This window comes from Hyperolius riggenbachi, chromosome 12, assembly GCF_040937935.1.
Source record: "Hyperolius riggenbachi isolate aHypRig1 chromosome 12, aHypRig1.pri, whole genome shotgun sequence".
Classification (NCBI taxonomy): Eukaryota; Metazoa; Chordata; class Amphibia; order Anura; family Hyperoliidae; genus Hyperolius; species Hyperolius riggenbachi.
The window spans coordinates 215,348,186-215,364,417 of NC_090657.1; the positions used below are offsets into that span (position 1 = coordinate 215,348,186).

Genomic DNA, 16,232 nt, shown 5'->3' on the forward strand with positions numbered 1-16,232 from the left:
CCACCAGCATTTGGAGGGGCAGGCTGAGTCTTGTAGTCCCCCAGCATTAGGAGGGGCAGGCTGGGTCTTGTAGTCCCCCAGCATTAGGAGGGGCAAGCTGGGCCTTGCAGCCCCCCACTAGCAGAGCAGCACACCCAGACACGGCAGCAGCTCTGTCTCTTGACAGGAATCCCGTTTCCGCCAATCAGGAGGGCGGCAGGCATCATGTGACGCAGGGCTGGACACGCTGATGACGTAGGACGTTACGTGTGTGGCGGCTGTCAGGAGGAGAGCCGGGGACACAGGAGAGGCCGCCGGGCCGGGTGAGCCGGGGAAGGGGTGCGGGTGACAGTGTGTCGGGGTGATATGGAGGGGGTGGGGGGCATCAGGGGATGTCACGTGAGGGGCTGACAGGCTGTGGTTGGGAGAGGGGGTGACCCGGGGTGAAGAGCTGGGTGACCTGGAGCGGTGAGAGCAGATAGATAGGAGGAGTGCAGGGGCTGGGGACATAACGGGGTGAGGGAGGGGACTGGCAAGAGGTTCAGGGGTTAGCATGGTTACGGGTGTAGACTGACATCAGACTGGGGAGCTGCAGTGATAACACTGGGGGTTATGGCTATACATTAGGGAGCTGTAGTGATAACACTGGGGGAGTCTGGCTATACATTGGGGAGCTGTAGTAATAACACTGGTGGGGGGGTCGTTGTAGTACATTACGGTGCTGTAGTGATAACACTGGGGGGGTCTGGCTATACTTTAGGGTGCTGTAGTTATAACACTGGGGGAGAGGGGTCTGGCTCCACCTTGGGGAGCTGTAGTGATAACACTGGGGGAGGGGCGTCTGGCTATACTTTGGGGTTTTGTAGGGATAACACTGGGGGAGGGGGTGGCTATACATTGGGGTGCTGTAGTGGAAAACACTGGGGCATGTGGCTATACATTGGGGTGCAGTAGTGATAACACTGGGTCATCTGGCTATACATTGGGGAGCTGTACTGATAATACTGGGGCATCTGGCTATATATTGGGGAGCTGTAGTAATAGGATTAGATGATGACTTGGATGAAAATTCTTATTATTTAGCATTTTTATAGCGCTGGCATGTTCTGCAGCACTTGTACATGTTGATGTTATTAACTGAGGTTCTGTGTGAAATGTTTTCTCTGTCAGTGCTGCATTAACACATTAAATGAATTTAGTAATGGTGGAGGCATAACTTAAAAGGCAGAGGCTTGGGGTGACACAATGTGGAAGCGGGATGAAACTGGAAGTAATGGCATTGAGGTCAGGGGTGACGTAATGGACATTGAAATGTCACATAGATGTGGTTGAGGTTGCATCTTGTCATAGTGGACACTGAGATGCCACATAGATGTGGTTGAGGTTGGCTCTTGCCATAGTGGATGCTGAGATGTCACATAGAAGTGGTTGAGGTTGCATCTTGACATAGTGGACACTGAGATGTCACATAGATGTGGTTAAGGTTGTATCTTGACACAGTGGACACTGAGATGTCACACAGATGTAGTTGTTGGATCTTGACTTAGTGGACACTGCTATGAGGTTGGATCATGACCTAGTGGATGCTGAGAAGTCACATAGATGTGGTTAAGGTTGTATCTTGACATAGTGGACACTGAGATGTCACATAGATGTGGTTGAGGTTGGGTCTTGACATAGTGGACACTGTGATGTCACACAGATGTAGTTGTTGGATCTTGACTTAGTGGACACTGCTATGAGGTTGAATCATGACCTAGTGGATGCTGAGAAGTCACATAGATGTCGTTGAGGTTGGATCTTGACGTAGTGGACAGTGAGATGTCACATAGATGTGGTTGAGGTTGGATCGGAATATGAATATGGGTGGATTGAGTAATGATTACTCTGTGTATGTATGGGGATTTCGATCTATGACTGTAAGGCCCAGTGCACACCAAAACCGCTAGCAGATCGTCAAAACGCTAGCGGTTTTGGAAGCAGAGAGCAGATATTTGGCCGGGTGCACACCAAGCGGATTTTGTATGCGATCCACCAGCCGCATCAGCCAGTGAAAATGCTTGGCTATTGTATTTCAATGTGTGGTGCACACCGGCGGTTTGAGGTTTTTTAGCAAACCGCAAACGCGCAGCAGGAGGCGCGTTTGCGGCTTGGCAAAAACCTCAAACGGCCGGTGTGCAACATCCCATTGCAATACATTAGCCAAGCATTTTTCCAGGCGGATCGCTCCAAAAACCGCTCGGTGTGCACTGGGCCTAATTTGGAGAAGTCGGGCTGATGCTTTGTGGTGACATTTGATGGGAAGGAATGTAGTGGTTGAAATGTGTGACATGGACTCACATGGTAATAAGGAGAAGGTATCTGGAGAGGTACAGGGGAGTGAGTACAAAATCAGGTTTTCAGGTGCTACAGTTACACAACAGTCTGGTTACTATGGGTTACTGACAACATATTGATTCCTTTTACAGGTGGGTCTACACTTGCCTGCATGGAAGCATTTTTTTTTTCTCATGCAAATATTTAGACACAATGATTGTACATCTGTGTTACAACATGCGTGTTTTGCCACAGTAAAAAAAAGCATGTGGTGTGTGAAATTAATGCAGCAGGTTGGATGTGTGTTTTTTTTGTTTTGTTTTAACGAGTGAGGGCTGGTGCACACCGAGCGGCTTTTTCAGCGTTTCTGCAGCCGTTTGCAGCTGCGGATCCGCTTGGTCAATGTATGTCAATGGGGTGGTGCACACCAGAGCGGGAGGCGTTTTGCAGAAACGAATCCTCTCGGGGTGAGGCATTTTTTGGATTTCGGATGCGTTTCTGCCTCAATGTTAAGTATAGGAAAAACGCAAACCGCTCTGAAAAACGCCTGTTCAGAGCGGTTTTGCCGGCGTTTTTGTTACAGAAGCTGTTCAGTAACAGCTTTACTGTAACAATATATGAAATCTCCTACACCAAAACCGCTGCAAAAAAACCGCAAAACGCTAGCTGAAACGCTACAGAAAAATAAGAAAAAGCGTTTCAAAATCTGCTAGCATTTTGCGGATCTGCTAGCGGTTTTTGGTGTGCACCAGGCCTTAATGAGCAAATTGACTTATATTGGTTGTGAGTTCTAATGCAAATTTGCATGCAGGAAATCACATCCAAGGCAGTCAAATATGAATTCTGACTTCCTGCCCTGTAGATTCTAATGTTAGGATTGTATGATATTCAGAATGCAGCTTTTGATTGGCACAGTCCCAGGCTGCGTACGGTTGGCATGAAACTTGCATGCTAAATCTAATTATTAGCTTCTCATTAGCTACTTGAATTGCATGATCTGTAATCTAACTCAAAATAATGGCATAGCATCCATGGTCTATACATAGTACACATTGTTGCGGATTCATACTGCATATTTTAATGTAAACAGGTTGGATTACCTTTCTGTGTGGACTTATGACAAAAGTGATGCTGAGTATTCTGGGTGGCTGTTTCTATACGGTGATAGGTCAGACTGGGTGGCTGTTTCTATACAGTGATAGGCCATACTGGGTGGCAGTTTCCATTTGTTTATGCCACCATGTGATATACTAGTCAGGCCTCTGGTGAACCTGACCTCACAATAAAGACACATGGCATTTTATTGCTGCTGTTCCTGTGACTGTTGGTAGTGAATAATTATCAAAAAAGTAAAAGTATGGGGAGCATGGAGCTGGTGTAAAAATATATAATTTATTGGAAATTCCTTAACCTAATACAAGGCCTATAGACAAACAGGTAACAAACAAAAATAAATATACCCTCCCATAAAAACACTACTGGGGCAATCTAGCATCTGGGGTAACTGCATAGAACTGCACTCCTTTTAAGTCCAAATGCATGCATATATTTTTTTCTTCAGGCCCAGAGTAATACTTGCATCCGTCACCGACAGGCTTCACCGGTCTCCGGGCATCTCACAGCAACATCGCAGCCTCACACAATAGAGATGGGAAGTTCGGATCTTTTCAATGATTCGGATGATTAGAATCGGATCATTGAAAAGATCCGGATCTAGGGAAGCATTCGGGGGTTAAATGACTAGCAGGACAGGACTTTCCCTGCAGTGGATGGAGAAGGGGAGGGGGGTGGACAGACAGAGAAGGGGGGATGGTGGACATAGAAGGGCAGGGAGTGAACAGAGAAGGGAGGAGGTGAACGAAGAGGGGTGAGCAGAGAGCAGAAATGCTTTTTTGCACACATTACCCACATGTTGCAATCATATAATAGCTTTAAATATATTTCACCTATATGTGCATCTGTATACTTTGAATGCAAACGTCTCACAGTGTAGGAAAGCATTACCCTTTTCTCACCTGAACACTCATCATAAATTTAGGGAAAAGTTAAGTGCAGCTGTTTAGAGCGAGTGCAGGAGGATCATACTGCACTGCAATCACAGTGCCTGCCCTTCTAGACCAGCACTCTGTCTGCAGAGTTACTGAACTGTGCTTCTGAGACAAAACTTTCCCATTTGTTCACTATGCAGCACTGCACTACGGAACAGCCAGCCTACAACCAGCAGCACATTATAGCCAGTACGTGTGCTCTACACATATCTGGCAGTGGCACCCATGTCCCCTCTCTCATCTACCTGTCCCTGCAAGGCTGGCTCCCCTCCAACTGAGCGATCTATCTCTGCTCTGCTTCCAGGACCCCCCTGCCCGCTGAGAGGGGGGGCGTACCGCTTCTGGCTCCACCCCCTTTTTGATCCGAATCGTTCATTTTTATGATCCGGATGATTCGACTCACAAAAGAGATTCGGATCAAAGATCCGAATCGTTCATGATCCGGACAACACTATCACACAAGTGAACGTGTACCGTGCCGGCCGTGAAGAGGGGGAGGAAGAGAAGCGGAGGCATGGGTGATGGATCGGAGACCCGCTTCCAGGTGATGCGTTTCGCCACGGCCCACGTGACTTCTTCAGACATCTCTTCACGGCCGGCATGGTACACGTGTGGGAGGCTGCAATGTTGCTGTGAGATGCCGGGAGACCGATGAAGCCTGTCTGTGATGGTGCTATCCAGGAGTCCAGCTACAGCCCGCTACCTTGGAAGGTTACGTGAGTGACAACATTTTGGCCTTTGTTTACAGGGGTCGAGGTTAGACACATATGCGTGTCTGTAATGAGAGCGTACACATATGCATGTAGAGGCGTGTATTTGTAATACATACACACGGGCTGAGGTGCAATATTTCATCTGACCACTTCTGAGCTGACCTGGATGCAAGTATTACTCTGGGCCTGAAGAAAAATGATATGCATGCATCTGGACTTAAAAGGAGTGCACTTCAGTTCTATGCAGTTACCCCAGATGCTAGCTTGCCCCAGTAGTGTTTTATGGGAGGGTATATGTATTTTCGTTGTTACATATTTTTACACCAGCTCCGTGCTCCCCATACTTTAACTTTTTTGATATTTTGACATTTTATGGGTGAGACGAGCCTATTTGGGTGATATCCCGTACCCCTATTTATACCTCGTAGTGAATAATTACCTAAATGCATTTGCTGTACAACTCAGCATCTCATAGCACTTGCTGGGAGTTGTAGTTCCACTGCAGAATTTCAGAAATCGGCTGATATCAGGTCTTAGGCCTAGTGCACACCGGAGCGTTTCCGCTGCGGTTTGCGATCTGCTTGCGGGTGCGGATCCGCTAGGGTAATGTATTTCAATGGGCTGGTGCACACCAGAGCGGGAGGCGTTTTGCAGAAACGCATACTCCCGGGCTGCTGCAGATTTTGGATTGCGGATGCGTTTCTGCCTCAATGTTAAGTATAGGAAAACCGCAAACCGCTCTGAAAAACGGCACTTCAGAGCGGTTTGCCAGGCGTTTTTTGTTACAGTAGCTGTTCAGTAACAGCTTTACTGTAACGATACATGAAATCTACTATACCAAAACCGCTACACAAAACCGCAAAACGCTAGCTGAAACGCTGCAGAAAAATAAGAAAAAGCGTTTCAAAATCTGCTAGCATTTTGCGGATCTGCTAGCGGTTTTTGGTGTGCACCAGGCCTTAAAGTTAGACTGAGGCCTGGTGCACACCAAAAACCGCTAGCAGATCCGCAAAATGCTAGCAGATTTTGAAACGCTTTTTCTTCTTTTTCTGTAGCGTTTCAGCTAGCGTTTTGCGGTTTTGTGTAGCGGTTTTGGTGTAGTAGATTTCATATATTGTTACAGTAAAGCTGTTACTGAACAGCTTCTGTAACAAAAATGCCGGCAAAACCGCTCTGAACAGGCGTTTTTCAGAGAGGTTTGCGTTTTTCCTATACTTAACATTGAGGCAGAAATGCATCCGCAATCCAAAAAATGCCTCACCCGGGAGGATTTGTTTCTGCAAAACGCCTCCCGCTCTGGTGTGAACCACCCCATTGAGATACATTGACCAAGCGGATCCGCAGCCGCAAGCGGCTGCAGAAACGCTGAAAAAGCCTCTCGGTGTGCACCAGCCCTGAGTTGATAAAATGGTTGTTGGTGAGCCAGCCAGTCAGTTTACATTTCCTTATTGTATGCCAGCCGCACACATTGACAGATGACTTAGAGTATGAGTATTGGTTCATTAATAGGTTGATACTGTACACATACCTTGATTTTTTTATTTTTTTTTTGCTAATTAGATATTGCTTATTATTGAATTGTACTCAGTTTTTATAGCATTTGGACACTTAGAATATGGTTAAAGGACACCTGAAGTGAGAGGCATATGGTGGTGGGCATATTTATTTCCTGTTAAACAAAACCAGTTGCCTGGCAGCCCTGCTGATCTCTTTGGCTGCAGTAATGTTTAACTTACACACCTGAAACAAGCATGCAGCTTATCCAGTCAGACTTCAGTCAGAGCACCTGATCTGAAAACTTGTGTTGCATAATTAACTTATAATAATTTATTAAGTGCATTAAAAAAAATCTGTCTGTACCTGAGATGGGCACACTAAAAGATTTTATACTTACCTGGGGCTTCCTCGAGCCCCATGAGCACCGCTGCGTCCCTCACACGCCGCTCGAGTGCTTCCGTTTCCTGTGGTATTGGTCCCGGTAATCTGGCTCAGTCACGCCATTTAGCTCTTCTCTCATAGTGTTGTACTGCATTGAACAGTGCAATGCTCCAGGGCTGTGGGTCAGTACAAAAATTATCCGACTCAAACTCCTCAGTTTATAAACCTCTTCGACTCCACAACCTTGTAGGAAGCGATTCCAATTAGAGAGGATTCAATCATGTTGCCTCATCTGGTGGCAATCTGTAAGTGTATGGCCATCTGTAGGCTGTTTGCATGTGGGTAGTTGCCAGTCCATCACCTACCAGCTGCTCACGTAGGTCTGCTGTGCCCTCTTGCGTGTAAGGGCCCGTTTCCACTATCGCGAATCCGCATGCGTTGCCCGCATGCGGATTCGCAGTCAGTACAAGTGGATGGGACTGTTTCCACTTGTGCGTTTCCCCGCACGTTTTTCTGTGCAGAAAAAATCTGCAGGGTAGGGCCCTCAGAATTCGCCTGCGTGTGGAATGCAGGCGAATCGCACGCAATGTATTTAATAGGGAAATCGCATGCGTTTTCCCCATGCGTTTTTTGCCGCGATTTCGCATGCGATTTCGCATAGGTATTAATGTTAATTTACACAGGCAGTGACATGGTTAAATTCGCATACAGCCTTACCTATGCGAAATCGCATGCGAAATTGCGGCAAAAACGCATGCGGAATCGCACCCGCATGTGATTCGCCGGCGATTTCGCAACGCTATAGTGGAAACGGGCCCTAAGTTTAGTGTGGAGAAGGTAGCTGTCTTCTCAGAGCCCTTTTCCACTAAAAGTGATTGCAATGCTGAATCACAAAATCGCAAATTGCTAGCGATTTTAAAATCGCTAGGGTTTGCTACAGAACATGGAAATCGCGGTAGGTAATTTCCAATACCGTGATTTGTTCTTTACTAAAGAGCGATAGCGTCGCGGAGCGATTTTTGCCGTGATTCTGCTATGCAGTGCATAGCGAAATTGCAATCGCCGGGAAAAATTAGGACCTTTCTGAATCGCAAACGCGAGCGTTTAGCGCAAACGCTAGCGATTGCTAGTGGAAAAGGGCCCTCAGTGTTACATGCAGCTGTTTTGCACTGCACAAACTCTGTACCGTGTATCGACCACTAAAACGTAGATTAGAACACAGCAACCGTCTGTCCCCTGCAGATCAGCGACTGAGATGTGCATCTAGGGCGTGTGAATCGCCCTCTGTGACTGTATGCTGGTATGGGCAGGGCCCTCTCTCCTGTTGTATCTCTGTATTTATTGGCTCACCCATTAATATTTACTCAGCGCAAGATGCTTTGGTACAGAATGCCCTTGTTTGTCCATGTAACTTGTCTATATTTATCTGTACCGTGCCCATTCTAGATAACTTGTTGCTTTGTTAACCACTTCGGCCCGCGGGTTGTTTTCATCTTATGGACGAGAGGAATTTTCACATTTCAACACTTCTCTTAATCATTCCCCAATAACTTTATCACTGCTTATCACAATGAAATGATCTATACCAATGATCTGCAAACTTGGCTCTCCAGCTGTTAAGGAACTACAAGTCCCACAATGCATTTGCCTTTATGAATCATGACTGTGGCTGTCAAGACTCCTGCAATGCATTGTGGGACTTGTAGTTCCTTAACAGCCCGAGAGCCAAGTTTGCAGATCACTGATCTATACCTTGTTTGTTCGTTTTTTTACCACCAATTAGGATTTCTTTGGGTGGTATATTATGCTAAGTAGTAGTTTATTCAAAATGCATTTTAATGGGAATAAGAAAAAAATGGAAATCATTATTTCTCAGTTTTCAGCCATTATAGTTTTAAAATAAAACATTCCTCTGTGGATAAAACCCACACATTTTATTTGCGTATTTGTCCCGTTTATTGCAACGGCTAAATTATATCCCTAGTACAATGTATGGTGACAATATTTTATTTGGAAATAAAGGTGCATTTTATTTCCAAATAACTATTTACAAGCCCATAATTTAATAGCAATATACCCTCTTGACATACTAAAGTGGACCTGAAATCTTGCACAAGGCAGAAGGAAAATGTAGAGAAATGCACCCTGTATGTATTTACAGAGTTTAGCCTGTTTAATTCCCCCTCCCCAAGTAGTAATTTGATCCTCCCCTGTGTCACATAACTGCCTATGGCAGATAAGCAGATAAGCCCATTTGAAAGCACAGGAGAGTAACAATATGTCTGTTTCCATGAATCATGAAGTAGAAGCTGTGCAGATTTATTGATTTGATTGATTTGTATCAGCTGTAACAAATAACATTTTTTTTTTGTTTAAAGGTTATTATGCTGTTGGGTATCTTTTAGAGCAGAGAGGAGTTCTGAGTTCAGGTCCACTTTAAAAAAATGTCAGTCCCTAATGTATGTAGGTGTAATTTTACTATTTGGCCACAAGATGTCCTCACGCATTATTTTTCTATTAGCGTACTATAAGTATGCAATTAGGAAGTAATGCGTTACTTAGGAAGTGATGCAGGCATCTAGGAACCTAGAGGGGTGATGAATTAATGGGAACGAAGTTCCTATTAATTCATCTAACGATCGGCGGTGGGAGTGAGCAAGCGGGAGGAAGCGCGGTGGCACGATTGCGCCTACATCTGAAAATGATCACTGTTTTTGAACAAAACGGTGATCATTCTTGCTGTACAAGCACGGATTGGCTCCGGGGACTTCTGTCCCCTGCCACCAATTCCGCCGTCTTTGGGACCATCGCAAACGCAGGCTTCTGTAGCAACAGCCACGCACGTGAGACTCGCGTCCGTTCGGCTCAAAAGGTTAAATACGTCTTGAGTGTTTTAGTTAAAGTGAACCGTAACTGTGGCTAAAAAAAATAAAAAAATAAAAAATGAGTAACTTGCACTGTGCCCGCTCCGTCAATGAAAGATCCTCCGGTCCCCTGCCGCGGTTAAGTTTCATTTTCCACAGTAGTTTCCATTTTTTCGCAGTACGAGGAATTTCCTACTGTGCATGCACAGTGGCCGAGCGACTGGCCAATCACAGAAACTGCCGGAGTATCGTTCTGTGATGGCACAGGACATCTACAGAGGGCTGGTACAAGCCCCATGTAAGTTAAACTCCTTTTTTTTTTTTTTTTTTTTTTTGCTGCCATAGTTAAGGTTCACTTTAAAGAGAACCTGTAATAAAGAAAACTTCCCCTGGTGGGTACTTACCTGGGGATGGGAAGCCTCTGGATCCTAATGGGGCTTCCCTGTCCTGCTCAGCCATCTGGATCCAGCGCTGGCAGCCCCAGAACAGGACTGAATATTTACCATCTGCGTTCCTGCGCAGTATTGGCATTCCGATTGGCTCTGGCAGAAATGGCCAAGCCCGATTGGGTCTGGACTACTGCGCAGGTACAGCGGACCGGATCTGGCACAGCTATTTCCACCAGAGCCCATTGAAAAGCTGCATCTGCGCAGGAGCGCAAATTATAAATATAGCCCCACGTTGCAGCCGCTGCTGGGGATAAGAACTGACGCGAAGAAATTTTATGGTCGGAATGCTGGGTATATACAATCGTATCTGAAGAGAGAAAGTGCCCTAATCGACCCGTTTATGGGAACAATCGATAATTACCGATTTGTTACAATTCCGCAAATCTGAATCACATCTGAGGAAAATATTGTAGCGTTAATGTGCTGGTGTTTTCACACTGTCCCTCTTCAATCCAGTCAGGCAGGAAACGAGCGCCCGCATGCTATGTGGTTATTGTCAGTTATGGCTGCTCTTACAAGTGGCATTGTGTTCTCTGTTTGCACGTTGGCCGTTACGTATTAGTTACCTAAGCTCATTTATTGTCACCTGTGCTCCCGTCTGTGTACAGCTCCCACCAGGGGAGGGGCTAGGGGAGGGCAGGCATATGGGAAAAATGTCACAGCAGGTCTGACTGCATGCGTCTGCCATTGCCTGAACGTCAGGAGGAGGGTGCCATTTCCTCAGCAGGGATTGGCCGAGGCTTGGATCACTCATTCCCCAGTGTTGTGTCTGTGGCCATAGCTATAAGCTGACACGTCTGAAGCTCAGTCCCTGCCTTCTGTCTCCAGGGGAGGGGTGTGTTTGCCTTCGCTGGGATAACATGGTGAGTGTGATGTACCAGTGCTGAGTGTGGGAATTCTTCATTTCTCTACATGGAGGTATTTTGCAGCCTCTCGTTGCTTTGATACAGTCGTAGCGGCTCTGGGAATCCAGACTTAGTTGCCTGATGCCTTTAAATTCTTCGTGGAGCGTTCAGAAGACAGAGGACTTCCCGGATGCGCTGAGTATTCCCGTTACCTCATCGTGATCTCATCCAGACTGGAAATGGTTTTATATACGTGTTGTAGTAACGAGAAAAGCCGCTCCTCGATCTTCACCATCCCTCTCCGTGGAATTCTCTTTGTGAAATTAGTGAAGCCGTGGGAATGCTTCACTTTCTGAATGGTCTCTGCCCTGTTGGATCTGCAGGAAGTGCTGTCGGCTTCGGTGCTCAGTGTTCCCATCTAGTAAGGTGCCCATACATTGCTGGATTTTTCCCTCGAGAACTTAAGCAATCTATCGGACAATCAGAAGTGAATCGATGCAGTGTTCCTTAAGGTATCCATACATTGCTTGATTAAGCGATCAACACTTTTGCGCGATCGCTAACAGTGTGGCTGATAGTGAATTGACTGACCCCCACACTGCGTGCACGATCCTATGTGATTCTCCGATAATCTATATGAATGATGTGCCTTCATGCTCTGAAACCAAAAATTAATTTAATTATCGAATTGAAATCATATTAAGATTTACTGATTTCTTTAGGATCCGCCAATATTTTCCATCCCGATCTATCGAGTCATGTCGATTCGTACAGATATCAGCCGATTTCCATTGATTGAGCAGAATGAAATATAATTAATTCTCAGTCGATCCGATAAAATGATTGAACTGACAATTGAACAGGAAAATCGAGTACATGTATGGGCACCCATTGCCAGGGCTGTGGAGTCTGTACAAAAATTATCTGACTCCTCAGTTTATGAAACCTCCGGCTCAGACTTCCGACACCAGGTACCCAAAATAGCTCCGACTCCTCGACTCCTGTGGATTTGGTACAAAAATCATCCGACTACCGACTCTGACACCTCAGTTTATGAAACCACCAACTCTGACTCCAGGTACCCAAAATTGCTCTGACTGCTTGACTTCAACTCCACAGCCCTGCCCATTGCTCCAAAATATAATAATTCTCTCTTATTTGAAATTATTATTTACAACTGTTCGACTAGATAAAAATCCTTTGTTACGGGGTAAAGCACGGCATTTGAACAGTTTCCAGGTATAATAGTGATTCTCTGTAGAGTATAAATTTATAGAACCTTTGGGCTTACTAATGTGATGGGCATAATGCGAGAACTGGGGGGGGGTACTCGCTATAAAAGATGCCTGGTGCTGTGCTATCTCTTAATTAAGCACCATTATAGATTAAAATCTCTGTCTCATAGGACGGATCAAATTAAGATTTATTGCAAGTAAAGCGATTTTATTTGGTCTCAATGGCTGCTATTTTTCCACTATTGTGCTATGCAGGTTTTCATTAATGCCTGTATTATACTTACATATTCTGTTCCTGGGAGTTTGTTTGTAAGCTAAATCTGTTTGTAAGTGGAGTCTTGTCTGAAACGTGGATATACTTTCGGTCAACTCTTGATTTGGATATATAGTATAAACTATGTGCTTGGCTGGATAGTGTTCTGGTTAAGGTTTTCCTGTTCTGTAAGCCAGCACCTATTCAGTAAGAGACCTTAGGCAAGACTCCCTAACACTGCTACTGCCTATAGAGTGCCCCCTAGTGGCTGCAGCCGTTGTGCTTTGAGTCCGCCAGGAGAAAAGTGCGATATAAATGTTCTGTGTCTTGTCTTTTAGAAGTGTTCTACTACTCATGACAGTTTATACAATACTGTAATATTTAAAGAGACACTGAAAACTTAAAAACATCCCCTGGGGGATACTTACCCCGGAAGGGGGAGGCCTATGGACTCTAATGAGTCTTCCTCTATCCTTCTAAGCCTCAGGGATCCGGTGCTGGCCCCCTTGAAACCACAAAGCCGACATCCGATGTTGGCTGTGGCGCCTGCAATATTTACCGTGCTCGACTCCAGCGCAGTAGCGGCTTTCTGATTGGTTTAGGCCGAAATAGCCGATCTGGATCGGGTCTGCTTGGGCTATTTCCTCCTGAGTGTAGAGCCGCTACTGCTCCTGCACTGGAGGTGGAGAAGGTAAATATTTACTTGCCCGCCGTTTTGGGGCTTCTAGCACTGCCACTGTGGGACGGAGGACAACTGGGAAAGCCTCATTAGTATTCAGAGGCTTCCCCCTCCCAAGGTAAGTACCCCCCAGAGGATGTTTTTAAGCTTACAGATTCCCAACAAAAATAAGTAATAAAATAAACAGTATTGTATATTTTGTACATGAAGATGGCTTTGCATCTCTGAAACATTGTAACTCGAGTCATTTGTAAGTAGGGGGATTGTCTGTATACCGTTTTGTTTTTTTATGTTGGTTCTTTGCATATTTTTGTTGTAATTGGGAAAGGATTATCCGGGCAGGAAAAGCTTATTAGGTGGAAAGGGTTTGCACCCATTGCCTGGAGCATACCAGTCCATAGTGAGGGTTGCTGGAAGCCCGCTGAGTTAATGGCTGTGAGTCAACTACAAAAGTGCTGTTCTATAATGAAAACTGCTGTTTTTGGGATTGCAACCCACCATTGCTTATTCAATTACATTACACTTGTTACAGCCCTGTGTGTGACTCAGAGGGTTGGAAACATTCACAGCCTTTATAGTAGGTCATTTTGAATGCTGTACTTATATTCTCAGATCATTTTCGTGGGAAGCTCAGTAGATTAGCTCTTTTGGGATCCGGTATAAAGAGAGTCAACTTTCCTTTTTTTTATATCCTTCATCCAAGATTTGTTTGGGATTTGTTTGAATGAGGCTTCTTCCAAACTACAGGAAGTCCCCTACTTACAAACAGGTTCTGGGAGATTGTTTGTAAGTTGAATGTATGTTTGTAAGTTGAATCTCTGAAATGTTGTAACTTGAGTAGCTTGTAAGTAGGGGACTGTCTGTATGTATAACCCATCATCGCATGGCTAGATTGCTGAAAAGTCACAATGCATGTTAACGGTGGGATGGGTCCATACAGTGAAGCATACAGCATCATGAAAGTATGCCTCACTGCCAAAGTTGATGGACACGTTACCCTCTAATGCAAATGTATCCACTGTTTTACACCTTGCTCCACGCTGAATGTGATAGCCGCATAGGACTCTCATTGCATTTGTGTTTCTCCATTGCAACGCAGTTGCCATAGTGTGGAAGGGCTCTTAAAGCGGAACAGAAGATACAGTTTAAACACACTTTTTCACTTACCTAAGGCTTCTGCAAGCCTCCAGCAGCCGTCCTGGCCCGCGCCGGTCCTCCACGAGCCTCTGTTCTCCCGCCGCCGCTCCGTTCCTCGGCTTGTAAGTCAAGGCCAGCGCAGCCCTGCCAAGTGTATCTTTTATTCGCGGTCCCCGCTGCAATATTGCTATTGCAGACTGATACACGAAGAAAGGATACGCATGGCCAGAGCCAGGCAGGCGCAGTGGCCTGACGGCGGGAGAACGGAGGCTCGTGGAGGACCGGCGCGGGACAGGATGGCTGCTGGGGGCTTGCAGAAGCCCCAGGTAAGTGAAACCGTGTGTTTAAACTGTATCTACAGTTACGCTTTAAAGTGTTTCTCTAGGCCAGATTTTCTCACCCAGGGTTCCTGGAGTACTCTGCAGGGGTTCTTTGGCATTTTCCCCCATGTAAGGGAAGTATGATAGAGCATAATAGGGGATTCTGTAAAATTAGTCCGAAATTTGGGGTCAAAATAATAATGAGCACACCAATAAAAAGCGCTAGGATATAAGGAGACAATATGAGTGGCAGTATAATAGGGGCAGTGAAATAAACAACCACACCTAAGTTTAAAGACCATGCCTCCTGCATAATAACTGCAGGGGTTCCTCGAGATCCAAAAATTGTTTGCATGGGCTCCTCGTGATCCAAAAGTTAATTTCAGGGTTCCTCCAGGGTAAAAAGCTTGAGAAAGGCTGCTCTAGGCAGATTATTGAAGTTGGGTGGGAACAGATTACATCATCTGCCAAGCTTTTACTACTGTATTCCATTTTGGGACTGATTTATCCAGACTTCCTGTTCCTGTTTGTCAGAAGGGTAAACCCTTCTCACAAAGATGATCCATGAGTGTCGTTTCTGTCGGTGTTATAGTAAGGGAAGGTGTTATAGTAAGGGAAGAGAAATCTCTGCCTCTAGGTGGGGAAACGGGAAAAAGATGACGTGAGAGGTTTTAGGGATCACAAACCCTGTCCGAGACATTTTGGATGGAGTCTCACTTTGTTTGGTAAATTTGTAGATTCTCGTTTTATTGATATAGTAAGTTTTTAGTTAGCCATAGAAAGATCAGTGTATTGTGGGGAATGGAACACTTGTGGTTCAGTGCAGTGCACTTTCTCTATTTTACTCCCTTTGCCACAGTATATTAGCATTCTTCTACACCCCCCCCCCCCCCCCATCAGTTTTCTGCCAGACCACACAGAGATCAATGAACTGTATGACAAGTACCTGCTGCAGTAGTGTACAGACATTGCAAAAGTCCAAAAGCCAGGTCTCTATCAGTAGACGTCAACAGCGAGCATCTAAGTGTTTGAGTTTTGGAAGGATCGCTCTGGCTACTCTTGCCAGTTTATAGTAGAATGATTGTTTTCCATATTCTATATGGCTTTTTTCCCTTTCCCTTTGTTTAATGGTCAGTTGCTATAATTGCAAAGTGCAGAGGTAAAGCTGCATACATGGCAGCCTTCTGTTTCCCAGTAAGACCATTAGTGATGTTTATGTCTGGGAGAACTCATGGAGAAGCATGTGATCAGTCAAGTGATAGACATGTACAGCTCTGATTTTCCTAGTGATGATTGTGCTAAAGCAGGGTGTGATCACAGCAAATCAGAGCTCTGCAAATCTATCAGCTGATCAAACAAATCACATGCTTCTCCATGAGTTCTCCTAGACATGACCATCACTAGAGATCATATACTGTGTGTAGATGTGTCCTCCGATGTTGGCTGCTTCTTATCCAGAATGTTGCTGAGTTGTAAGATCCCTGGGGGGGAGGGGGGGGGGGGGGAAGTATGGTTC

The 16,232-nt window shown here is 45.4% G+C and overlaps 1 protein-coding gene across 7 annotated transcripts in view; it reads left to right on the forward strand.

Moving 5' to 3' along the window:
- The first annotated feature begins 241 nt into the window (after positions 1-241).
- Positions 242-16,232, forward strand: part of NDEL1 (nudE neurodevelopment protein 1 like 1) — an 82,139-nt gene continuing 66,148 nt past the window's right edge. For 4 of the 7 annotated variants that reach the window (XM_068263712.1, XM_068263711.1, XM_068263705.1 and 1 more), the window contains exon 1: positions 11,030-11,110. In XM_068263712.1, the coding sequence (XP_068119813.1) occupies positions 11,108-11,110 (3 nt within the window). In that variant the 5' untranslated portion in view covers positions 11,030-11,107. Of the gene's footprint in view, positions 303-11,029; positions 11,111-11,155; positions 11,605-12,068; positions 12,171-16,232 lie in introns of those variants that run through there. The other 3 variants (XM_068263707.1, XM_068263710.1, XM_068263709.1) reach the window with 3 other exon arrangements.